Raw genomic sequence first — 25,234 nt, forward strand, 5'->3', positions numbered from 1 at the left:
CTGTACGTACCTGCCTCGACCGTGGCGCCTGGGCGACTGTACGTACCTGCCTCGACCGTGGCGCCTGGCCGCGTAGTCTACGCCTTGGTCCGGTGGCCAGCGTCACGGCGACTTCGTGTGCAATGTGGGGGTGACGACAGGACACTCAGCATCACTGTCACCCAGGCTCTTCTCAGAGGTCACACCTGAGGGTACAGCAGAACACCTGACGCCGGACTGGACAAGTACAAGGCCAAACGGGAGGAGACCTGTTCTGTTTGTTTTTTGTCTGTTTTTGCTTCATTGGTTCATTGTTGTCGAGAACTCGGTCATAGTTGCCCCCAAACCCCAAAAAGTCAGCACACACCAAGAAAGCAGCGTGTAATTACTGTCCAGAGCGCATGTCGGGCCCACTCCCTCTGGCCAGGTCGTAATGTGTCCAAGGCTGGAAAGAACAATGACAGAGCTGCATCTTTTGAGAAGCTGTTGACATCTGCGGGGGACGTTAGGGTGTTGATAGATGTCTTTTCACCAGGAGACGCGGGAACATGAAAATCCATCTCGAGATGAACCGCTCCTCCCCCTTAAGACCCTTCAGAGGAATGGACAGAAAGATAAAAAGAAGTTAAGGAGCGCTGTCTTTTTCTGCACCGTTGACCCCAAACACAAATCCTCAGGCCCCACACGTGAACCTGAACGGCTGGGGTAGAACCTGACCATGTGTGGGTTTTTTGGAGCTTTTCTGGTAATTCCGGTTCATATCCTTAATAGACAAGGACCGCTTTGGAGGGACCGTGAAGACCCACTATGTGTAACGGACGCGATCAGATTTAAACTGAACGACTCTTGACAGCAACCTGGAGAGAACTAGAGACAGAGAGGGACGGAGGATTTTTTTTTTTTTTAAGTTTCTAATTCAATTTTTTTTTTTTTTTTTTTTTTTGGCGGTACGCGGGCCTCTCACTGTTGTGGCCTCTCCCGTTGCGGAGCGCAGGCTCCGGACGCGCAGGCCCAGCGGCCACCGCTCACGGGCCCAGCCGCTCCGCGGCACGTGGGATCTTCCCGGACCGGGGCACGAACCCGCGCCCCCTGCATCGGCAGGCGGACTCTCAACCACTGCGCCACCAGGGAAACCCTAATTCAATTTTATTTTATTATTTTTTTATTGAAGTAGAGTTGATGTAGAACATTGTATAAGTTACGGGTGTATAGGATAGTGATTCAGAATTTTTGAAGTGTTAGTCCATTTAGAGTTATTATAAAATATTGGCTATATTTCCCATGTTGTAAAATATATTCTTGTAGCTTATTTTATACCTAACAGTTTGTACCTCTTAATCCCCAGCCCCTATATTGCTCCCGCTTTCCTCTCCCCACTGGTAACCGCTAGTTTGTTCTCTATGTCTGCGAGTCTGCTTCTTTTTTGTTGTATTTACTGGTTTGTTGTATTCTTTAGATTCCACGTATACGTGAGATCATAGAGTATTTGTCTTTCTCGTTCTGACTTATTTCACTGAGCATAACACGCTCCAAGTAAGACGTTCTTTATTAGGGAAAGGAAGTCCAGTCCCCGGGGGAGCTGTTAGCGCGCGCGCCCAGACCCTTGTCACCCTGGGGGGTTCTGAGTCTGTGCAGAGCCCGGGGCTTGAACATCTGCTCTTTTGGAAAGCTTCCCAAGTGATCCAGAGTTTTAACTGCAGTTAAGTCCCACGGCTGTAGAAACTGACCTAAAAGTCACAACGGTAATAACCAGCCATATCCGCTGTTACGCCAAAGCCCTCCCTCCACCTCACGGTGATGAAGGACGTTCAGGATGCCGCGTGCATTTCCAGGGAGGCCGAGAGTAAGTGTGTTGGGTGTGAGCCTCTGTTTGCCGTCTTCCCGGGGCTCTGTGAGGCTGTGCCCTAACCTCACACCACCGCTTTCCCGAATCATCCTGCTCTCTCTTGGAGGAGCCCCCGCCTCTGGCTCCCGTGCTCAGGACGCTGAGATGGGGCCCCGGCAGAAGGGGTGGGCTTCAGAGCCTGTTGCAGGATCTGGGTCTGCTCTGCTTCCGAGCTTAGCTTCTCCCCAGAGTCTCGAGACTTTTCCAACTGCGTCTGCCTGTTCATTTCCAGGCAATGTGATGAAACTGGAGGAACAGAAGTCGGACCTGGAGGGGCAGCTGAAGACTCTGACGAAGCAGATAAAGGTGAGACGCGGTCACGGCAGGGATGGGACGCCCTCCATCATTTTGCTGGAAGTGTCGCCGTTAACATAGGTTTGGACACCTTTGAGAGGTACCCTGACAACTCTCTGGCCCACCGTGTAGCAAGTTTGCGGGTCCCGGGCCCTGGAACCACGAACCGTGTGGCCGGGAGGGAAGTTCAGGCGGCCTTGATTTCAGGACGGGCATTCCGACACCCGAGGGTGCAGCCCCGCCTGCGCCTTATCCCGGCGGCGAGGCTGCTACAGCCGGCCTCGCTCGGGGACCCACCCGGGGCCCCGCAGCCCCTGCCCGGGGGCCGGTCTGACGCGGGCGCGGACTGCGGCTCTTCCAGGACGAGACGGAGGAGTGGCGGCGCTTCCAGGCTGACCTGCAGACAGCGGTGGTGGTGGCCAACGACATCAAGTGCGAGGCCCAGCAGGAGCTACGTGCTGTCAAGCGGAGGCTGCTGGAGGAGGAGGAGAAGAACGCCCGGCTGCAGAAGGCCCTGGGGGACGCGCGGGCCCGAGGCAGGTAGGTCAGTGCCGCAGGCACCCTGGGCCGGGCCCACCTGCTCTCCTGGCCGGGGCTGCCGGCATCCACCACGTGATGCTGGGTGTCTGTCCTGAACCCTCCCCTCCCCTCCAGGTCTCTCTGACCCCATCCCTGGCCAGGGAATAACTAACCCCAGGCCAGGGAATAACTAACCCCTGGCCAGGGAATAACTAACCCCGGGCCGGGGAATAAATAACCCCGGGCCGGGGAATAACTAACCCCGGGCCGGGGAATAACTAACCCCCGGCCGGGGAATAACTAACCCCGGGCCGGGGAATAACTAACCCCCGGCCAGGGAATAACTAACCTCACACCCAGGGTGTAACGAACCCCACGGCCAGGGCATAACTAGCTCCATGGTAGAAATATTCCGCCCAACACCGTCACCGCCATTCCTGGTGGTGAGAAAGCTCGTCACTCGAGGGGACAAAGTTTTAGCCAAGTCCCCTCCGGGTTTGGAGGAGAGGATGCTCTTACATCTCATTGTTGGTCCGGGCAACTCGTGTCGGTCACCCTCACCCAATGGGAGAAACTTGACCGCTTCCTGGGGCGTGGCCACCAGGTGGAGGCCTCACCGTCCTGGCCCAGGACCTGCTTCTGTATTAGCAGCCCCATTGGACTCCCTGCAGAAGACCTTGAAATAAGCCACTTTATTAAAAAGGGTAAGCTTGCAGAACATATGTCCGGCTGATACGTGATTCCCTTCTGCTCTCGAGGGGAACATCACAGTCCGTTACCCAAGCAGGCCCTTCTTAACAGCGAGCTTTCAGAATAAGCTGTTCCCAAAGTGAGCCCAGAGTTGGTTATTGTTTAAAATTTAGATGGTTTACAAACAAGGCTATCAACAGTATTTTAGGCTTCAGCTAATGCAGTGCTGTCTTTTTCCCAATCAGGAATAGATGTCCTTGACGTTGAGATTCTTGGTTATTTTGAATTTTTGGATTTCTCTCAACATAAAATGCAGTAGAATTTAAAAATCAGATTTATTAAATTCTGGATGCAGATTTGTACAGTTTGCCCGTTTTTACCTGTTTTCCAGCGTTGACAGGGGCTGGATTCTGAGCCTCTGGGTCTGATATAGTATCATGAACTTCACAGCAGTGGAAGGAGTAGATTTCTGCTCAGAATTCTCTTTTGATTCTCTTACCAAACTTGCTTCAATCAATCTGGCGGCCCTTTGTTTATGAAAATCAAGATCATAATATTATAGTCACACCTATACCCTCTGGCCAGCAAAAGCACGTGAATTTTAAGGGAGAAGCAGAATAGGAAAACTAGATTTCATAGAGTTCCCTATTGAAATGATTGTGAGGTCATTCTGATTTGCTTTGGTGTCTGCTTTTGTTTATTTGTCCATGTGTCTTGCTTTTCTATTGTGTGTCTTTGGAAGAGGAACCACATCATAACCTGCATTGCTTCATATATACGTGAATTTACAGATAAATGATAAAAGACAAGCCTTGAGTTTAAGAGGTGGCCGTAAATAAGTTATTGTATGGGATGCTGCATTTCTTTCTTAGATTCTAAGATACAGGTCAGATTATACAACTCGAACCCTGATACCATAGGAAATCTGCGTGCGTCTTGACAATTTAGGGCCCCATGTGCTACATCCAACATTTTCAAACTTAGGGTCACTTTTTTTTCAAACACAGTATGTTTCTCTTTTGATTTTCCAGTGATTTGCAAACCTACCTCCTAATTCCAGCAGTTTAATCCCTTATCACAAAATGTTTCACTATTCGAGAACTGACACCAATTCAGAACATGGCATGCTACTGAAACCCTGCAGGCGTCCGTGGGTTTCTTGGCAGTCATTGCCCTTCAGATGATTGCCAGGGTGGTTTCTTGTCTGATTTTGCGTTGCCCCGGCTAGCTGCCCCTTCTAAAGCATTGGCTATTGGAAAGTTACTTGCTGATGGCTCCACCTCTTCCTGAACCTACCACGTGAGCCAGACTTGCAGCCAGCTGACACCCTCCGAGGTCCCAGAGCCTCAGAGGGTTTCCATCTTGGCTGCCCGGGTTCTTGACTTTGACAGTCTTCTGACGAGAACTCAGAAGTCCTTCTTGGTTCAGCCAGAGCCAAAGAACTTGCACAAAATTCTCTGATGGGGTCCTCCAAGTACAACCAAGAGAAAGTAAGAGCATCAGAAAAGTGACTTGATCGTGACCCTGGATGGACTGATTCGCATTCTCATCAACTGGCATTCGAGAGATCATAGGCCAGTAGGCAGGCAGGTGGGGTGCCTGGGTGTGAAGGCAAGTTAGCGTTTATTACCAAGAACTTAATAGTTAAAGTGGAACGTTACTTAACGTAGTAGTTTTAGATGATTCTAAAGCTTAGCTCATTAGCCATCTTCAATCCTGTGATGTTTTCAGAGGTATTTTTATTTTGGAGTCAGAATAACTGATGTTAAGATACATGGGAAAATGAGGCTCAGGTCTCATCTTTGCCACCAACTGGCAAGGTTTTCTTCCCAGACCGAGCTCCTTCCTCTCTTAAATGAGAAGGTAAGGGCTTCCCTAGTGGCGCAGTGGTTAAGAATCCGCCTGCCAATGCAGGGGACACGGGTTCGAGCCCTGGTCCGGGAAGATATCTTCCCGGACCAGGGCTCGAACCCGTGTCCCCTGCATTGGCAGGCGGATTCTTAACCACTGCGCCACTAGGGAAGCCCTTACCTTCTCATTTAAGAGAGGAAGGAGCTCGGTCTGGGAAGAAAACCTTGCCAGTTGGTGGCAAAGATGAGACCTGAGCCTCATTTTCCCATGTATCTTAACATCAGTTATTCTGACTCCAAAATAAAAATACCTCTGAAAACATCACAGGATTGAAGATGGCTAATGAGCTAAGCTTTAGAATCATCTAAAACTACTACGTTAAGTAACGTTCCACTTTAACTATTAAGTTCTTGGTAATAAACGCTAACTTGCCTTCACACCCAGGCACCCCACCTGCCTGCCTACTGGCCTATGATCTCTCGAATGCCAGTTGATGAGAATGCGAATCAGTCCATCCAGGGTCACGATCAAGTCACTTTTCTGATGCTCTTACTTTCTCTTGGTTGTACTTGGAGGACCCCATCAGAGAATTTTGTGCAAGTTCTTTGGCTCTGGCTGAACCAAGAAGGACTTCTGAGTTCTCGTCAGAAGACTGTCAAAGTCAAGAACCCGGGCAGCCAAGATGGAAACCCTCTGAGGCTCTGGGACCTCGGAGGGTGTCAGCTGGCTGCAAGTCTGGCTCACGTGGTAGGTTCAGGAAGAGGTGGAGCCATCAGCAAGTAACTTTCCAATAGCCAATGCTTTAGAAGGGGCAGCTAGCCGGGGCAACGCAAAATCAGACAAGAAACCACCCTGGCAATCATCTGAAGGGCAATGACTGCCAAGAAACCCACGGACGCCTGCAGGGTTTCAGTAGCATGCCATGTTCTGAATTGGTGTCAGTTCTCGAATAGTGAAACATTTTGTGATAAGGGATTAAACTGCTGGAATTAGGAGGTAGGTTTGCAAATCACTGGAAAATCAAAAGAGAAACATACTGTGTTTGAAAAAAAAGTGACCCTAAGTTTGAAAATGTTGGATGTAGCACATGGGGCCCTAAATTGTCAAGACGCACGCAGATTTCCTATGGTATCAGGGTTCGAGTTGTATAATCTGACCTGTATCTTAGAATCTAAGAAAGAAATGCAGCATCCCATACAATAACTTATTTACGGCCACCTCTTAAACTCAAGGCTTGTCTTTTATCATTTATCTGTAAATTCACGTATATATGAAGCAATGCAGGTTATGATGTGGTTCCTCTTCCAAAGACACACAATAGAAAAGCAAGACACATGGACAAATAAACAAAAGCAGACACCAAAGCAAATCAGAATGACCTCACAATCATTTCAATAGGGAACTCTATGAAATCTAGTTTTCCTATTCTGCTTCTCCCTTAAAATTCACGTGCTTTTGCTGGCCAGAGGGTATAGGTGTGACTATAATATTATGATCTTGATTTTCATAAACAAAGGGCCGCCAGATTGATTGAAGCAAGTTTGGTAAGAGAATCAAAAGAGAATTCTGAGCAGAAATCTACTCCTTCCACTGCTGTGAAGTTCATGATACTATATCAGACCCAGAGGCTCGGAATCCAGCCCCTGTCAACGCTGGAAAACAGGTAAAAAGGGGCAAACTGTACAAATCTGCATCCAGAATTTAATAAATCTGATTTTTAAATTCTACTGCATTTTATGTTGAGAGAAATCCAAAAATTCAAAATAACCAAGAATCTCAACGTCAAGGACATCTATTCCTGATTGGGAAAAAGACAGCACTGCATTAGCTGAAGCCTAAAATACTGTTGATAGCCTTGTTTGTAAACCATCTAAATTTTAAACAATAACCAACTCTGGGCTCACTTTGGGAACAGCTTATTCTGAAAGCTCGCTGTTAAGAAGGGCCTGCTTGGGTAACGGACTGTGATGTTCCCCTCGAGAGCAGAAGGGAATCACGTATCAGCCGGACATATGTTCTGCAAGCTTACCCTTTTTAATAAAGTGGCTTATTTCAAGGTCTTCTGCAGGGAGTCCAATGGGGCTGCTAATACAGAAGCAGGTCCTGGGCCAGGACGGTGAGGCCTCCACCTGGTGGCCACGCCCCAGGAAGCGGTCAAGTTTCTCCCATTGGGTGAGGGTGACCGACACGAGTTGCCCGGACCAACAATGAGATGTAAGAGCATCCTCTCCTCCAAACCCGGAGGGGACTTGGCTAAAACTTTGTCCCCTCGAGTGACGAGCTTTCTCACCACCAGGAATGGCGGTGACGGTGTTGGGCGGAATATTTCTACCATGGAGCTAGTTATGCCCTGGCCGTGGGGTTCGTTACACCCTGGGTGTGAGGTTAGTTATTCCCTGGCCGGGGGTTAGTTATTCCCCGGCCCGGGGTTAGTTATTCCCCGGCCTGGGGTTAGTTATTCCCTGGCCTGGGGGTTAGTTATTCCCTGGCCAGGGATGGGGTCAGAGAGACCTGGAGGGGAGGGGAGGGCTCAGGAAAGACACCCAGCATCACGTGGTGGATGCCGGCAGCCCCGGCCAGGAGAGCAGGTGGGCCCGGCCCAGGGTGCCTGCGGCACTGACCTACCTGCCTCGGGCCCGCGCGTCCCCCAGGGCCTTCTGCAGCCGGGCGTTCTTCTCCTCCTCCTCCAGCAGCCTCCGCTTGACAGCACGTAGCTCCTGCTGGGCCTCGCACTTGATGTCGTTGGCCACCACCACCGCTGTCTGCAGGTCAGCCTGGAAGCGCCGCCACTCCTCCGTCTCGTCCTGGAAGAGCCGCAGTCCGCGCCCGCGTCAGACCGGCCCCCGGGCAGGGGCTGCGGGGCCCCGGGTGGGTCCCCGAGCGAGGCCGGCTGTAGCAGCCTCGCCGCCGGGATAAGGCGCAGGCGGGGCTGCACCCTCGGGTGTCGGAATGCCCGTCCTGAAATCAAGGCCGCCTGAACTTCCCTCCCGGCCACACGGTTCGTGGTTCCAGGGCCCGGGACCCGCAAACTTGCTACACGGTGGGCCAGAGAGTTGTCAGGGTACCTCTCAAAGGTGTCCAAACCTATGTTAACGGCGACACTTCCAGCAAAATGATGGAGGGCGTCCCATCCCTGCCGTGACCGCGTCTCACCTTTATCTGCTTCGTCAGAGTCTTCAGCTGCCCCTCCAGGTCCGACTTCTGTTCCTCCAGTTTCATCACATTGCCTGGAAATGAACAGGCAGACGGAGTTGGAAAAGTCTCGAGACTCTGGGGAGAAGCTAAGCTCGGAAGCAGAGCAGACCCAGATCCTGCAACAGGCTCTGAAGCCCACCCCTTCTGCCGGGGCCCCATCTCAGCGTCCTGAGCACGGGAGCCAGAGGCGGGGGCTCCTCCAAGAGAGAGCAGGATGATTCGGGAAAGCGGTGGTGTGAGGTTAGGGCACAGCCTCACAGAGCCCCGGGAAGGGCGGCGCTTCCAGGCTGACCTGCAGACAGCGGTGGTGGTGGCCAACGACATCAAGTGCGAGGCCCAGCAGGAGCTACGTGCTGTGAAGAGGAGGCTGCTGGAGGAGGAGGAGAAGAACGCCCGGCTGCAGAAGGCCCTGGGGGACGCGCGGGCCCGAGGCAGGTAGGTCAGTGCCGCAGGCACCCTGGGCCGGGCCCACCTGCTCTCCTGGCCGGGGCTGCCGGCATCCACCACGTGATGCTGGGTGTCTGTCCTGAACCCTCCCCTCCCCTCCAGGTCTCTCTGACCCCATCCCTGGCCAGGGAATAACTAACCCCAGGCCAGGGAATAACTAACCCCTGGCCAGGGAATAACTAACCCCGGGCCGGGGAATAACTAACCCCGGGCCGGGGAATAACTAACCCCGGGCCGGGGAATAACTAACCCCGGGCCGGGGAATAACTAACCCCCAGGCCGGGGAATAACTAACCCCCGGCCGGGGAATAACTAACCTCACACCCAGGGTGTAACGAACCCCACGGCCAGGGCATAACTAGCTCCATGGTAGAAATATTCCGCCCAACACCGTCACCGCCATTCCTGGTGGTGAGAAAGCTCGTCACTCGAGGGGACAAAGTTTTAGCCAAGTCCCCTCCGGGTTTGGAGGAGAGGATGCTCTTACATCTCATTGTTGGTCCGGGCAACTCGTGTCGGTCACCCTCACCCAATGGGAGAAACTTGACCGCTTCCTGGGGCGTGGCCACCAGGTGGAGGCCTCACCGTCCTGGCCCAGGACCTGCTTCTGTATTAGCAGCCCCCATTGGACTCCCTGCAGAAGACCTTGAAATAAGCCACTTTATTAAAAAGGGTAAGCTTGCAGAACATATGTCCGGCTGATACGTGATTCCCTTCTGCTCTCGAGGGGAACATCACAGTCCGTTACCCAAGCAGGCCCTTCTTAACAGCGAGCTTTCAGAATAAGCTGTTCCCAAAGTGAGCCCAGAGTTGGTTATTGTTTAAAATTTAGATGGTTTACAAACAAGGCTATCAACAGTATTTTAGGCTTCAGCTAATGCAGTGCTGTCTTTTTCCCAATCAGGAATAGATGTCCTTGACGTTGAGATTCTTGGTTATTTTGAATTTTTGGATTTCTCTCAACATAAAATGCAGTAGAATTTAAAAATCAGATTTATTAAATTCTGGATGCAGATTTGTACAGTTTGCCCCTTTTTACCTGTTTTCCAGCGTTGACAGGGGCTGGATTCCGAGCCTCTGGGTCTGATATAGTATCATGAACTTCACAGCAGTGGAAGGAGTAGATTTCTGCTCAGAATTCTCTTTTGATTCTCTTACCAAACTTGCTTCAATCAATCTGGCGGCCCTTTGTTTATGAAAATCAAGATCATAATATTATAGTCACACCTATACCCTCTGGCCAGCAAAAGCACGTGAATTTTAAGGGAGAAGCAGAATAGGAAAACTAGATTTCATAGAGTTCCCTATTGAAATGATTGTGAGGTCATTCTGATTTGCTTTGGTGTCTGCTTTTGTTTATTTGTCCATGTGTCTTGCTTTTCTATTGTGTGTCTTTGGAAGAGGAACCACATCATAACCTGCATTGCTTCATATATACGTGAATTTACAGATAAATGATAAAAGACAAGCCTTGAGTTTAAGAGGTGGCCGTAAATAAGTTATTGTATGGGATGCTGCATTTCTTTCTTAGATTCTAAGATACAGGTCAGATTATACAACTCGAACCCTGATACCATAGGAAATCTGCGTGCGTCTTGACAATTTAGGGCCCCATGTGCTACATCCAACATTTTCAAACTTAGGGTCACTTTTTTTTCAAACACAGTATGTTTCTCTTTTGATTTTCCAGTGATTTGCAAACCTACCTCCTAATTCCAGCAGTTTAATCCCTTATCACAAAATGTTTCACTATTCGAGAACTGACACCAATTCAGAACATGGCATGCTACTGAAACCCTGCAGGCGTCCGTGGGTTTCTTGGCAGTCATTGCCCTTCAGATGATTGCCAGGGTGGTTTCTTGTCTGATTTTGCGTTGCCCCGGCTAGCTGCCCCTTCTAAAGCATTGGCTATTGGAAAGTTACTTGCTGATGGCTCCACCTCTTCCTGAACCTACCACGTGAGCCAGACTTGCAGCCAGCTGACACCCTCCGAGGTCCCAGAGCCTCAGAGGGTTTCCATCTTGGCTGCCCGGGTTCTTGACTTTGACAGTCTTCTGACGAGAACTCAGAAGTCCTTCTTGGTTCAGCCAGAGCCAAAGAACTTGCACAAAATTCTCTGATGGGGTCCTCCAAGTACAACCAAGAGAAAGTAAGAGCATCAGAAAAGTGACTTGATCGTGACCCTGGATGGACTGATTCGCATTCTCATCAACTGGCATTCGAGAGATCATAGGCCAGTAGGCAGGCAGGTGGGGTGCCTGGGTGTGAAGGCAAGTTAGCGTTTATTACCAAGAACTTAATAGTTAAAGTGGAACGTTACTTAACGTAGTAGTTTTAGATGATTCTAAAGCTTAGCTCATTAGCCATCTTCAATCCTGTGATGTTTTCAGAGGTATTTTTATTTTGGAGTCAGAATAACTGATGTTAAGATACATGGGAAAATGAGGCTCAGGTCTCATCTTTGCCACCAACTGGCAAGGTTTTCTTCCCAGACCGAGCTCCTTCCTCTCTTAAATGAGAAGGTAAGGGCTTCCCTAGTGGCGCAGTGGTTAAGAATCCGCCTGCCAATGCAGGGGACACGGGTTCGAGCCCTGGTCCGGGAAGATCCCACAGGCCACGGAGCAACTAAACCCGTGTGCCACAACTACTGAGCCTGTGCTCTAGAATCCGCGAGCCACAACTACTGAGCCTGCGTGCCACAACTACTGAGCCTGCGTGCCACAACTACTGAAGCCCACACGCATAGAGCCTGTGCTCCGCAACAAGAGAAGCCACAGCGGTGAGAAGCCCGCGTACCACAACGAAGAGTAGCCCCCGCTCGCTGCAACTAGAGAAAGCCCGCACACAGCAACGAAGACCCAACGCAGCCCAAGAATAAATAAATAAATTTATTTTTTTTTTTAATGAGAAGGTAAGAGTAGGTCGGATTTTAAGACCCCGCTAAGCTCTGTTCTGAGACTGGTTGGTCAGGGGGCCTTTCTCTGATGGGGGAGTCAGGGACACATGTGCCCCCAGTACCACGTTCCCAGCGCAAGCCTTGAGTCTCCCTTACACAGTGGCATCTCCGTACTGTAGCTGGGCCGTGGACCTCCTCTTTCTCTTCCAGAAATTTGAACAAACCCGTGTAGTTTTTGTGGACCTGAAAATGATCTGTTTCGCCAGACACAGAAATTATTGGATGGAAGGATAATGAATAACTTTTTCAACTCTGGCTGCTTCTTGTTTTGAACCATTAAGAGAAATACAATGAAATTAAAACTTTCACCAAAGTTAAAACATCAGAACTTTTTCTTGAAAAGTTGAGTCCTTGGGATTCAGAGAACACACGTGCAGCTCGACTTAGCGCCTTGACGGGCCACATGCAGCCTTTCTAACAGAAGACACTGTCGGTGATATGTACATGACACGGGCGTCTCAAACAGTAGCAGGGAGAGACCTTTGTGTGCCTTCTGTTACTCTGACATAGTGTGGACCATTGTTTTTAGGGTGACTCATTCGATTTTTGCTGTATGTATCATATGACACCAATAAGCAGGCTCTTAAAGAGTTAAACACACTGAATGTCTGTGCCTAAATAACGATCAGTTTCTAAAGTAGAACGTCGAAGGTTCCCAGTGTGTTTAGCTCGTACCACTGGTTCTCTCGTTGTCACCTCTGAACTGAGCAGCATGGCGGCCAGTCACTGCCGGACTCTCTGGAGTTGGCTTTTAACTCTGTGTGTGCACACGTGCCTTCTGCCCTGACGTCAGTTGTGTGCCTGTGCGCCCTGTTGTGTTGTTCTTACAGCTGTAATGTGTCACAGCCGCTCGCTGGGTGTCTGGAGCTGTCACTGGAAAGGGAAAGTAGGAAGTGGGAGGCATAGCTTCTTGGGTCACTGAGATGACTTGTCCAGCTCTCTCCCTGTGGATGCTTTGATACAGCATCTCCGGCCCTCCAGCGAGGGGGCCAGTTCTCGTGGGGATTCCTGAGCAGTTTCCGAGTGAACCTCACATGCGAACCTCCAACTCTTGGGGGCCTCTGGCATTTTATTTGCCCCTCGAAGTAGAAACTGGTCCTCTGGTATCCCAACAAGCATAATCCTTTCACTCTCATCTGACTTATTTTTTCATAGCTTCAATTTGCATCTGTGGCCTTAGAGCTGTAGCCTGTGATTCTAAAGAGCTACATCTGCTTCCCTGCTCCCAGGCCCCTGTCTTTACAGATTTGCTTTGAAAAGTGGGCGTGAGCTTCCCGGAAGCCTTTAGAATGTGTATACTGTCATAGTAAAAGAAACCTTTGTTGGTTTTTTTTTTTTTGGCCTTAACTGTAGGACAGTAGAGGGAAGCACGAGCCATTCTGTCAATTACAGGGGCCTGATTTGGTTGGTCTTAGACATCTCTGCCGACACCCTTGTCTGTTGGTGACGGTCTAGTGGGAGGAGCCAGGCGTTTTGAAGTTTTAGCATTTTCTCTGCCTGAAGACCTTTGACTTCCAAAAGAGATGGGGACAGTCGAAATTCAGACGTGCTGCTCTGAGCTTTTCCCCGTGGACAGCGCCAGCTGTTAGTCCTTGTGTGTGTAGACTAAGGTCGTGTTGCGTTAAGTAACACCTTTACCAGCCTTTGCCTCCCGTTTCTATTTTCCAGCTCCATGGTCTCTGTCAGCTATAGCAGAGCAGGTGGTGGAAGAGAGGCCGCCCAGCCCTTGCCATGATGGGAGACCACAGCCATTTCTGTGTGAAAGGGGGAATGTGTAGAGGAGAAATAACCTTTTGATAAAGAACCAAACGGTCTCCTTAGAACAGCCACTGTTGCCCAGAGTCATTGTCATCAAGTCTCTTTACCTTTTTTTTTCCTTTTTGCATTTTGGAGTCAACTCTGCACAAAGATGATCCTTCCCTCTTTTTTTTTTTTTTTTTTCTTTTTCTTTATTCTTCTCAGAAGATTCAGCAGTCTTTTGTTTGGAGCACAAAATAAAGTTGTTCTGCAAAACAAAGTCTGTCGTGAAAAAATTTTTGAGACGCAACCAGAGTGCTGAGCGAGGGCCGTGGCGTTGCACGTGCAGAGTGAACGCAGCCCAGGCTGTGCTTTACTTTTTTGGAGTTTATTTTTATGTTTCCGTTTGAATACAGTGTCTGATAAGCTTGGAATTAACACTGTTTTAGGTGAAATAGGAAGCCGTCTGCATGACGTCTTGTTCGGAAGAAGTTAGAAAGTTCTGCTTGCTCTGTGTCAAGTCTTGATTTCACCTTTTCAAGCTGGGGTCTGACTTCCTTACGCTCGTCTGAAACAAGCCACCACCGTGTTTTGGGCTGATTTCCAAAATCTCTTTGGGGTTCAATGTGCATAGATGTTTGCTTGACCTTAAAGGGTGTAGTTGAATCAGATAAGTTTCTGTGGTGACGACGCTGCTTGGAATTGAACTGAGAACTAACGAACGACGGCAAAAGCCTCGTGAATAAAACTCACCCTGGAAATCTGAAGACTTTTTCAATCCAGAAGCATATAACTCAGAGGGATCCAAGATTCAAAGTGTGACTTGAAACTCTTGGAAGTACGTACGTGTGTGAAGATCTGGGTCCAATGCAGCAACCTCCGTCAGGCAGAACTCATTGCGGCTCTCGTGTGAAGAACTTCTAGACCATTAGCTACGTCATCAGGAAGGTGAGACAAGATGGGATCCACGGAAAATCAGGAACAGGAAAGCCCTTTAACTCAGGAGGACATTGTGGGTGTCAAACAAGAGAGCACAGAGTCACTAGAAAAATTCGACTTGGTGACAGAAAGAGGAGAGGCCGATGTCCTCTCTGTAAAAACAGTTCTGACACTCGCTGCGGTTGTCCTAGTGGGACAGGAATTTATATACCGGGAGATCTTTACTTCGGACTGAGAATCCTTAGGATGATATAAAACTCATTTGCCGGATGTTTTCAAATACAAACAAGAAAAATGCAGTCTCAGCTTCAAATGCACAGCTGTCTCTTCCCCACATATTTTGATCTGTCTTTCTCTGGGGACTGTCGAGTATTTTTATATGTAAGCGTTTATGCAGTGCTAAATAAACATGTCGTTATTTAGAAGAGCCTTTTGCCTGATTTTTAATCACTGGCCACGTTTCTGCAGGGCCTTCCGGTCACCTTGTTCTCAATTTTCCGGGGTGTGTAGTTTCAGAACTTTAAAGCCACGTCAGGTGACTGGAATTGAGGCAGAAGCAAACGGTATTTTCAATGCAAGTTGTAGATAGGAGGTTGATTTTTAAGTACAAATGTTATTTTTTTAAAATGATTTCAATGTTGGAAACAAGAGGGCAAGGAGCAAATATAATAATTTTGCATAAATGAATTTTTAATCAAAGATTCTGGAGTCTTGGAAAGTGCAGGACATGGTATTTGAAGTCTAGAACTGTCTTGTTGAAATTTAAAAACAAATAGTAGATTGTTTGGTGATTTACTGTATTGGATTTCTTCTTAATTATGAAGTAATATTTAGGTGAACCGGTAATAAAATGGAGGCGTTAAAGAGCAATAGTCATTCTTCTCCCCCTTGAGTAGCGTCCTGGAAGGTAATCGGTGTCCTTCGTCTGTTTTGCACACATACTCTCTCAGATACTTGGTCTGCTTTCTCTGTTTAGTCTGATGTGAGGAGTGGGTCTTCTTCTTCCAGATGGACATCCAGTCACGCCAGCACCGTTTATTATATTACCACACCATCCTTTGCCCGCAGAACTGAAATCCCACCTTGACATCGTTCATTTCATCCGTTTTCAGAGAGACTTTCCCAGTATGCTCTTGTTCTTTTTCCTCTGGAGCTGATTCTGCTTTAAACTGTCTTCATGGGATTATTAGGTTGCTAATATAATTTTTTACACTTGGCCTTTCATCTTAAAGTGTCATCTTTCATATACTTCCTTGAATTTTATTGTATTCTGAAGGCAGATGCTTTTTTCTTTTTTTTTGCGCGGTACGCGGGCCTCCCCCTGCTGCGGCCTCTCCCGTCGCGGAGCACAGGCTCCGGACGCGCAGGCCCAGCGGCCACGGCTCACGGGCCCAGCCGCTCCGTGGCACGTGGGATCCTCCCGGACCGGGGCGCGAACCCGGTTCCCCTGCATCGGCAGGCGGACGCGCAACCACTGCGCCACCAGGGAAGCCCTGCAGATGCTTTTAAGTGTCTAAATCTGTTTCCCGTTCTGTATTTACAAATGTCTGTTCTCCCTTGAGTGCGGTATTTCTTTTCAGTTTATACCGTGAAATCTATTCATAGATCAGGGCCTGTGTTTTCCCATCACTTATTCTTGCTTCGGTGGATAAAAGTGTATCAGGGCCTGTCGCTCGCCCAGGATCAGCGTCTGGATTCTGCCTTGGTCTGTGCTCACGCTTCCTGACTGCTCTTGAAATCTTCTTCTCGTATCTTAAACTTGAAGGAAGCCTCTTTAAGGTCAATTTCTGTTGCATGTCGGAGACGCAGACAGGGCAAGGAGTGCAGAGGAAGAGGTGCCAGCGGCGGAAATTCACCCGTGTCTAGTTTCTTCTCTGTTTGGTGGAGGCGGCACGTAGGAGCTGGTTTCTGGGGTCTGTTTTGCTCGGCCGTTGTCCGTTTCAGGCGTGTCCTGTGGCCTTTCCCAATCTGCCCCTTTTTACTACTGTCCTTTGTGCGGGGGGTCAACCACCCTGGCCTCCTTGGACAGGCGTGTCTTTCTTTGTGTCACTGATCCTTTGCAGGAGGGGTGCTCTGCCTGTCCCCCAGGTGTTGCTTCCAGCCCTGGCCGCCCTCCAGGACCCGGGGCCTCAGTGGGGTTTCCCACATCTTCCATCTCTTTGCAAGGGAATCGGGGTAAACCGGTAGTATTTTTCTCGTCACTTTCCCCCGCTATTCTCTGCGTCGCAGAAATTCTTGAAAGTCTGAGGCACGGACATGCTATCTTTCTGTAGTTTCTGGTGCCGATGCAGGATTTTTACGATGTATTCCTGTGTTTCTTGCTGTTGGGATTTGGAGGGTAAGAGGCTTGTGTTCAAAATGCCATCTTACGCTGTTTGTTTTTATTGTCATAGACATACTTACACTGAAATTCCGAGGACACTGACACCTGAGACAGAATGCTTGACTGATTTCTGTCTTGCTGTGGACCTGCAGACTTCTTTTAGGTTTGTGTTGTGCATAATAAGAAGAAACATTTTGGGAAGATTTCCTTCCAGGTCAGGATACAGAACAAGCAGAGGCACGGAGGACGGAAGAGGAAGAGAGCATCAGGCGGCCGGGCTTTGGTCCGGAAGCCAGTGGGTGGAGGGGAGTCACAGGCCGTCGGTCTGTGCGGCCCCAGGAAGGGCCTGGGTGGGCTCCGTTCAGTTGTTCGGGAAAGAGCTGTCCTGAGCGTGAGATTGATGTGCCCCGTCTTCTTTACAAATACTAGTCTCCCGATTGTGAAGGCAGCAGTGGTGTAATGCGACGTTTCCCAAACGTAGTTAACCTTTGAATACCTTAAAACTAATTGCAAGCAATAACTCGCATGGCCTTGGATCAAAACCAACAGCAACGCCGAGCTGTGCCCTGTGTGATGACCTAAGAGCCGTAGAAAACCGACCCTATTTGAAGATTCTGTTCTGTAACCAAACAAGGGAAGCCGTGCATTAGAGGCATTAGACAACATTTAATAAGTAAGGGGTAAGTACAGACATAGGCGCGTGTACATGTTTAAATACCAGTGAGGGGTACAGAAGGTAGGTAGCAGTCAGCGAGCAGGAGGCGTGGCCCAGGGGCAGGACACACCCCCATCTCCTGTGTTGGCGCCTCGGGTGACCTCACATACAACTGACTGTCTGTCGTTCTCAGAGGTGGGTTACCACCTCCTAAGAGCAGATTACCCCATAAAAATAAGAGCAGAGAAAGAAATATTGGTAGCATTTTTCTTAAATATACATTAAACAAATTTGGAGAAGAAGTCCCATCGGCATTATTACTTTTTTTTTTAAGAGCCCTTGTGCCTCTCACAGGACACCCACGCGTCACAGAAAAGCCTGAGAAAGGCGTGTCAAACAGCTGGGTTTTCACCCCAGATTCACCACATACAAGCCTATGACCTTCATCAAGTGTTTCATCTAAAATGAAGGATTGTAACTTATGGAGTTTTTGCGGAAAAGTAAATTAGATAACGTTTTTAAGACCCATGGTATGGGCCGTGGAGTTATATATCAGACACAGTTTTTTTGTGGAAATTATTCATTGTCACCAGAGTTGTACATGCTGGGAGCAGACGGGAAACATGCCTCGTTTCTGTGGTGGGTTAAACGTGGCCGCTAAACGACGCAGCTGTCTGAGCTGCACCTGAGAGGCAGACCGCGCAAAGCACAGGAAGAGCAGCTGCAGGAGGCTTTTGTGTGCAGTTGTAGTTACAGCAGCACGCAAGCTGTCGTTTTGGGCGATTCGAGGGATTTCCAAGGCTCCGTTGGCTATACGTGTGATTTTTACTTTACAGATCAACCCGAGAGCCTCTCGCGCGCGCTTCTTAGGAGGCCGTAGCTGACCACGGACAGTGTTCAGCCCACAGTGGGCCCTTGGAGTGTTTCCTTTGCTTAGTGAATTGGCTGGTGTACACCTGGTCGTATGCTTGAGTATTTCTCAGTGTCCTTTATAGAATACAGAGTCTTTATTCTTCCGCAGAACAGAGGGAATGTCGTACTCGGTTTATCGCTGGGGTTGTTGCTGGTCGATCTCAACAGTCTGAAGCCAGGCGGTGTCCCTGCTCACGGTTACAGCGCGGATGGGACCAACAGCGTCCTATGCGTCTTCTCCCTGCACACGCGCACGCGCACGCACACGCACCCCTATGCGTCTTCTCCCTGCACACGCGCACGCACACGCACACGCACCCCTATGCGTCTTCTCCCTGCACACGCGCACGCGCACGCACACGCACACGCACACACACCCCTATGCGTCTTCTCCCTGCACACGCGCACGCACACGCACACGCACACGCACCCCTATGCGTCTTCTCCCTGCACACGCACACGCGCACGCACACGCACACGCGCACGCACAGATTTATTGATAAGACAGGTGAGCGCACCTGCTTAGTCTTTCCCCACCATCCATGAGGAAAGAACCACACACCCTTCCGCTTGTTTCCCAGAAATGACACGCACGCACAAACGGCGTCCTATGCGTCTTCTCCCTGCACACGCACACGCACACGCACACACACCCCTATGCGTCTTCTCCCTGCACACGCGCACGCACACGCACACGCACACACACCCCTATGCGTCTTCTCCCTAGACACACACGCACACACACACACTTCTATGGGTCTTCTCCCTAGACACACACACACACACACACACACACACACACACACACACACATCACTGTTATGTAACGTGGTAGGTCTTTAGTCCAGTAGCTTCATTAACCTACTTAAACAACTGGCTGGGTTTTCTCACACTCATTCTTGCTGTCCTAGCCCAGCAGACTAGCGTTGCTAGTTGCTAGTGGAACGCTGCCCTTGATACCTGAAAGCAGGGGGGCTGGCATTGGTTCTTGCATCCTTGCTACTTCCTTATGGTGTTGAAATGAGTCCTCTGTATCATTTGATGTTGTGAGTCCCAGAGAAACTTAGGTAATCGAAGGGAGCACCTCAGCGGAATGTAATTTTCTTCTTATTAAATTATCAAGGAGTGAAGTAAAAGTGGATTTTTAAAAACAGTCTTCCTTTGAGGGGTGCTCTAAATCCTCCAGGACAGGTGGCAGGACGGGTACATGGATGGGTAAGAAGGTGCCCTCTTTATCACCTTCCTGAGAATGGCTGGGACAGAAATGAGAGGTTTTCTCCCTGCTCGTACCTGATTTCGCTCTTTCTTCCTACTTACCATCTGATTTTATACCGTGTGACACGACAGGGAAAGTAACAAAAACCAACCCCATTCGATTTAAAAAAAAAAAAGCCTTACCGATTTCTGAAATACCTGATATTTCGTTCCAGAAAAAGTCATCAATTTACTGATTTTTTTTTTTCACTCAAAAGAAGGGACTGTGGAGACAAGAGTAGGGCAGTGTGACTTAAGTGTTTTAAGTTCTGTTTCACTTAAATTTATTGTACTCACGTTGATTACAGAGCAACAGGAGAAAGCTTTGAGAATTAAGGGCAAGTAAATTCAACCACAGAAGCTTTTGAGTAGCTAGGTTCCTTTCAAAAAGATCAATAAATGAATATTTTAAACTTCCACTGACCTTATTTAAAGTACACTGCCGGAAGTATTCTGTTTGAGCCATTCTCATAAATTAGTCATCTTTTTGCAAAACAGCTGTGGCAATTTGACACAATAGAAAGAGCAGTGATTTAGGAATCGGAAGTTTCGAGGTGTTGTCTTGGCCCATTCACAGGGAGATTAAATGACAGGCTAACCTCCCCTGGATGAGGAAGCCATGCATGAGAGGATTGACGCAGATGGTTTCTCTCTCTCTTTTTTTTTTTAACATCTTTAGTGGAGTATAATTGCTCTACAATGGTGTGTTAGTTTCTGCTTTGCAACAAAGTGAATCAGCTATACATATACATGTTCCCATATCTCTTCCCTCTTGCCTCTCCTTCCCTCCCACCCTCCCTGTCCCACCCCTCTAGGTGGTCACAAAGCACCGAGCTGATCTCCCTGTGCTATGCGGCTGCTTCCCACTAGCTATCTGTTTTATGTTTGGTAGTGTATATATGTCCATGCCACTCTCTCACTTTGTCCCAGTACCATTTTTTTTTTTTCTTAGATTCCATATATATTGTTAGCATACGGTATTTGTTTTTCTCCTTCTGACTTACTTCACTCTGTATGACAGACTCCAGGTCCATCCACTTCACTACAAATAACTCTAAAAGGCTCTTCTATGAGTCGGTGCTGCAGTCTGGAAACCACAGAGAGGACTCACCAGGAAAGTGTGGGAGAGCGGAGAAGCCTCACCTCATGCAGAATTGCAGTGCTGCTCTAGAGTACAATTACCGTTCTCTTGGGGGGCAAACACATATGAGTCAGGATTCTCTCGTACCTAAGAGATGGCAGCCTCGTGGGTTTAGGCAGGAAGGTACTAAAGGGCTTGCAGGATTGTTGGGAGATGGGGGCATTGCTGGAGACACAGACTCCAGGCTGAGCTTCCAGGAACAATGCTCGAAGTTACAGCACACAGAACTGGGCTGCCAGGCCAGCTGCTGCCTCTGCCGGGAAGGGGAGCCTTAAACCAGGAAGCTGCCTGCCTGGTCGGAAAGCTGCCACCGGTTTCCAGCAGCAGGAGCCACCTTGCCTCTGCTTCCGTCTGTCTCAGAGTAGTGAAGGCCCTGTGCCCTGCCTCTCCTTCCTGACTCAGGTCCTGGCCCATGTCTTGTCCAGTCTTTCCGGTGGGAGCCTAAATCCCCCATCTGAAATGCTAGCTGTGGGGGGGGGGGGTCCCGAAATGTCATCTTTCCAACCTCTGTGTGCCAGGTGGGGATTAGATTCACATTGACACACCAACCCGTTGTATCCACCATGGACAGTAAGCTAACTATCTTACGATAAATAACATTTGTCTGGGGTTTTTTTTTTTGCAGTTTACAGTTACATCCTTTTTATTTAGAGCTCATGTCAAGTCACTCTACATATACAAATGCTCTCTCTGGCCATTCCGCAGAAAACATCTCTGATCAAAATTAAGAGCGGTACCCACGTTATCTCCTAAAATGCAAAGCTGGTACGGAAAGCAGGATTTTCAGTTTGGGATCCTCCTCCCAGATTTGTTTCTCTTCTCGACGTTGGTTGTCTCCATCTGTGTCCTGTGTCCCAAGGGGACATCCTCCACCTTTTCAATCTGATTTGCTCTTTGCCGTGCAGACCTGTGAAGGAAGACCCGGAGCCCTCCGAGGCGGGCACTCCGGGCCGGTGGCACGGCGTCTACGTGAACAGAACTCCCCCGACTTCTTCAGAGTCTGCGACCACCGTTAAATCCCTCATCAAGTCATTTGACTTGGGACGTCCAGGTATTTTGTCATCTTGTTTCATAGGCAAAACTCAAATTCAGACCGTGGCCCCATGGATCAAGCCCGTCCTCCACCACCCTGGTCCCACGTTGGTGTGACCACGGGGCCCTTCCCAGACCATCCACGTGTAGACATGGTGCGTGATGCCCTCTGGGGCTCCAGTGAGACAACAGAGAGAGTCAGCTCTCCCACCCTCCTCTCCTCAACTCCGGTCGCTGCCTCTGCACCTTCCTTTTCTGCCTCTGTCTGTTAGATCCAGGCCACCGCTGATCGCCTTCTTACCATCTCGTGCGAATTAGCAGGGCCAGCCAGAGGCTTCGTCTCTTGGGAAATGAGGCACTGATCTGTGTGTTCGGCTGCCTTGCCGACACCCTGGGCTTCTTGATCCTAGAATGTGCTGTTACATGCTTCTCCCCGGGTCTCGTGTGTGGCCACCGGTGCTGATCTGTCGTTCCTGATCGTGGGACACTCCCAGCTTTTTCTGGCAATGTCTGCCTGACTCCCAAGTCGCCTTCATTCACTGTTACCGCCACATGAGAAAAATGCACCCTATACTGTACACCCATAAATACAGTAAAGAGAAGAAACCGAGTGTGCCTGTATCCAAAACGCAGTATATTTCTTCCCTTGATTGCAACAGATATGCCTGTTGTATTGGAAGGCCAGAGTAACAGCTAATCCTAGGGTGCTGTCTCTGCTAAAATAGTTTGGGGCTAAATTAGATTAAGATTAGACTACAAAGACTGGAAGCTGTGAAGGCTCAGTGACTACCTCCGCTCTGTGAAGGTGGGAAAGGAATGAACAATAACGTTTTACGCAAGAGTGTTCTGTTCTGCCTGCTGTAGGTGACTCATCACCTGTATGTTTTCTTGTTCCTCGTGTGTCCTACATCTAAGACCAGCCCCCGTTTAGTTAACTCCCCCCAACTCATTCCCCAGTTCAATACTGGTCCAGGGCAGAAGAGGGTGAAAGAGTACACATAATACCTAATTAGCATCATGGGATACTTTTGTAGTCACCAAAAAGAATAGCAAGTCAGGAACTATTATTTGCTGTTTTGAACCGGAGCAGAGTGGAAATGTCCCCATCTCTTTTCTTGGCAGGTGGAGCTGGGCAGGACATTTCCGTCCATAAGGCCTCCAGGAGCCCCTTGAGTGGAATCCCCGTCAGGACCACTCCAGCTGCCGCTGTCTCTCCGATGCAGGTATCAGAGCCAAAAGCGTGGGGTGGGGCTTAGGGCCGGGGTCACGCGGTACCCAGGCAACAAAAGGGAACCGAAAACCAGTGGGTTTATCTTTTTGAGGCACATTGAACATTTTATTTTAGTACGCCTAAAATAATAATAATGAAACTTTCATTAAAAATTACCTTTTGGGGCTTCCCTGGTGGCGCAGTGGTTGAGAGTCCGCCTGCCGATGCAGGGGACGCGGGTTCGTGCCCCGGTCCGGGAGGATCCCACGTGCCGCGGAGCAACTGGGCCCGTGAGCCACGGCCGCTGAGCCTGCGCGTCCGGAGCCTGTGCTCCGCAACGGGAGAGGCCACAGCGGTGAGAGGCCCGCGTACCGCAAAAAAAAAAAAAAAAAAAAATTACCTTTTGGTTCCTGAGGAAGGTCTGAGATGCCAAATGTCGTACAGTTTTGTTAATGCCTCTTTCTTGGTTTCTCATTAGATGACACTGTCAAAAGTTTCAGTTAAATGAAGATTGTAATTTTTATTAGAAGTGGACATTGAACTGGATATATTTCTCCAAGAATCGATTTTTTAAAATGCCCCCAGAGAGAGACAATGTTTACAATTTATAAATTCTTAGAGTTCACTGCATGTAAAGCCTGGAGGTTTTAGACCAAAGCCTCTTGGCATGTCTATGGCCAGGGCCTTTGCTATTAATAGCACTCAGCATTTTGCCTCTGCTGAGCGATGTTGTCATCAACAAGTTCCATTTTTGATGTTATTAGTAGTTATGGATATTGTTGGGGATCTTTTAAGCTTTAAAAAAAATACTTTTTTCGCTTTTTTGCCCTTGAAGGTAACTTTCCACCACCTTCTGTGTAAAACCAAATAAAACAATTATTTATTTTATGATAATCATTTTTTATTTAATAAAAGTGAAAGAGGTCATGCTTCATTTTTACTTATCTTTATTGAGCCATAAACACAAGTTTGCTAGTAAATGTTTTACAACTGGCTCCTCGGGGGAAAGAGCCCCGATTTGTAGTGTTTGCCAGTTTCTTGGTAAATATTCCCGTTGTGGCCAATTTCAAGCTGTTTCTACGACCTCAGTGCATATGGGGTTGAGAAGAGATGTACATTAGATAGTATTTGTACAAGACAGACACAGCAGGTATGAAAACCCCATTAGCAAAATGTAGAAAAATAATTAGGAAGCGATGAGTTTGAGTATTTATTACTTTTGCTTTTAACATAGTCTCATTTTATTAATGGCTGTGTTTAGTAGCTTAGCCTGCACAATTCCCGAAGGTTTATCAATCGGCCCTATGAGCAGGTACGCACCAGCTGCAGCACACCACTGGCTATAGTTCACATACCATGCAGTACAGACCTCTTCAATACGTAACTTGAGTGTTGCCATGTGTAACCAACACCAAGATAAAGCATGTCTGTCACCTCAGAAGGGCCTCTCATGCCACCATCTCGTCAGTGACCCCTTAGAAAGAGCCGTTCTCGGGCCTCTCTCGCCACAGATTAGTTCTCTGTGATCTCAGACTTTGTCACTGGATTGTTTGGCTCAGCGTTGAGTCTGTGAGATTCATTCCTATTTTTGTGGCAGTTCTTTTTTCGTTGTGGTGTCATGTTCCTTTGTGTAAATATACCATTCTACTGATGGTTTATCCATCCTACTGATGGTTGACTTTTGGATTATTTCCAATTTTTAACTCTTGTGCTTATTTTATTTTATAAATTTATTTATTTATTTATTTGTTTATTTTTGGCTGCGTTGGGTCTTCGTTGCTGCGCGCGGGCTCTCTCCAGTCGCGGCGATCGGGGGCTACTCTTCGTTGCGGTGCACGGGCTTCTCACTGCGGCGGCTTCTCTTGTTGCGGAGCACGGGCTCTAGGCACGTGGGCTTCAGTGGTTGTGGCACACGGGCTCAGTAGTTGTGGTGCACGGGCTTCGTTGCTCTGTGGCATGTGGGATCTTCCCGGACCAGGGCTCGAACCCACTTCCTCTGCATTGGCAGGCGGATTTTTAACCATTGTGCCACCAGGGAAGCCCTTGGGCTTATTTTTAAAATACGTTTTTTTCCAAAAATTTCAGTATAAAAGGGAAAAAGTGAAAAATCCCCCCTGTTCCCTAGCCCCAGAAATAACCACTGTTTATGGCTTGTTGTGTATTCTAGATGTTTTTCTTTAACATAAAAGTGTGTGTGGGGGGTGGGTGGGGTGGG

The 25,234-nt window shown here is 48.7% G+C and overlaps 2 protein-coding genes across 2 annotated transcripts in view; one reads left to right on the forward strand and one right to left on the reverse strand.

The window, feature by feature from the left end:
- SPECC1 (sperm antigen with calponin homology and coiled-coil domains 1) overlaps nt 1-25,234 on the forward strand; it is a 195,401-nt gene that overhangs the window by 104,921 nt on the left and 65,246 nt on the right. The window contains 5 exon segments of the mRNA XM_028499976.2: nt 2,097-2,170; nt 2,520-2,706; nt 15,952-15,970; nt 21,683-21,828; nt 22,932-23,032. Coding sequence (XP_028355777.1) covers nt 2,097-2,170; nt 2,520-2,706; nt 15,952-15,970; nt 21,683-21,828; nt 22,932-23,032 — 527 coding nt within the window.
- On the reverse strand, nt 5,387-8,592 carry LOC114487802 (cytospin-B-like). Its single transcript, XM_028499973.2, has 2 exons — nt 8,372-8,592; nt 5,387-8,022 (listed from the first exon to the last, which is right to left on the reverse strand). The coding sequence occupies exons 1-2, from the start codon at nt 8,570-8,572 to the stop codon at nt 7,840-7,842; spliced, it is 384 nt and encodes a 127-aa protein (XP_028355774.2). The 5' UTR covers nt 8,573-8,592; the 3' UTR covers nt 5,387-7,839.

This window comes from Physeter macrocephalus, chromosome 14 (genome assembly GCF_002837175.3).
Source record: "Physeter macrocephalus isolate SW-GA chromosome 14, ASM283717v5, whole genome shotgun sequence".
NCBI lineage: Eukaryota > Metazoa > Chordata > Mammalia > Artiodactyla > Physeteridae > Physeter > Physeter macrocephalus.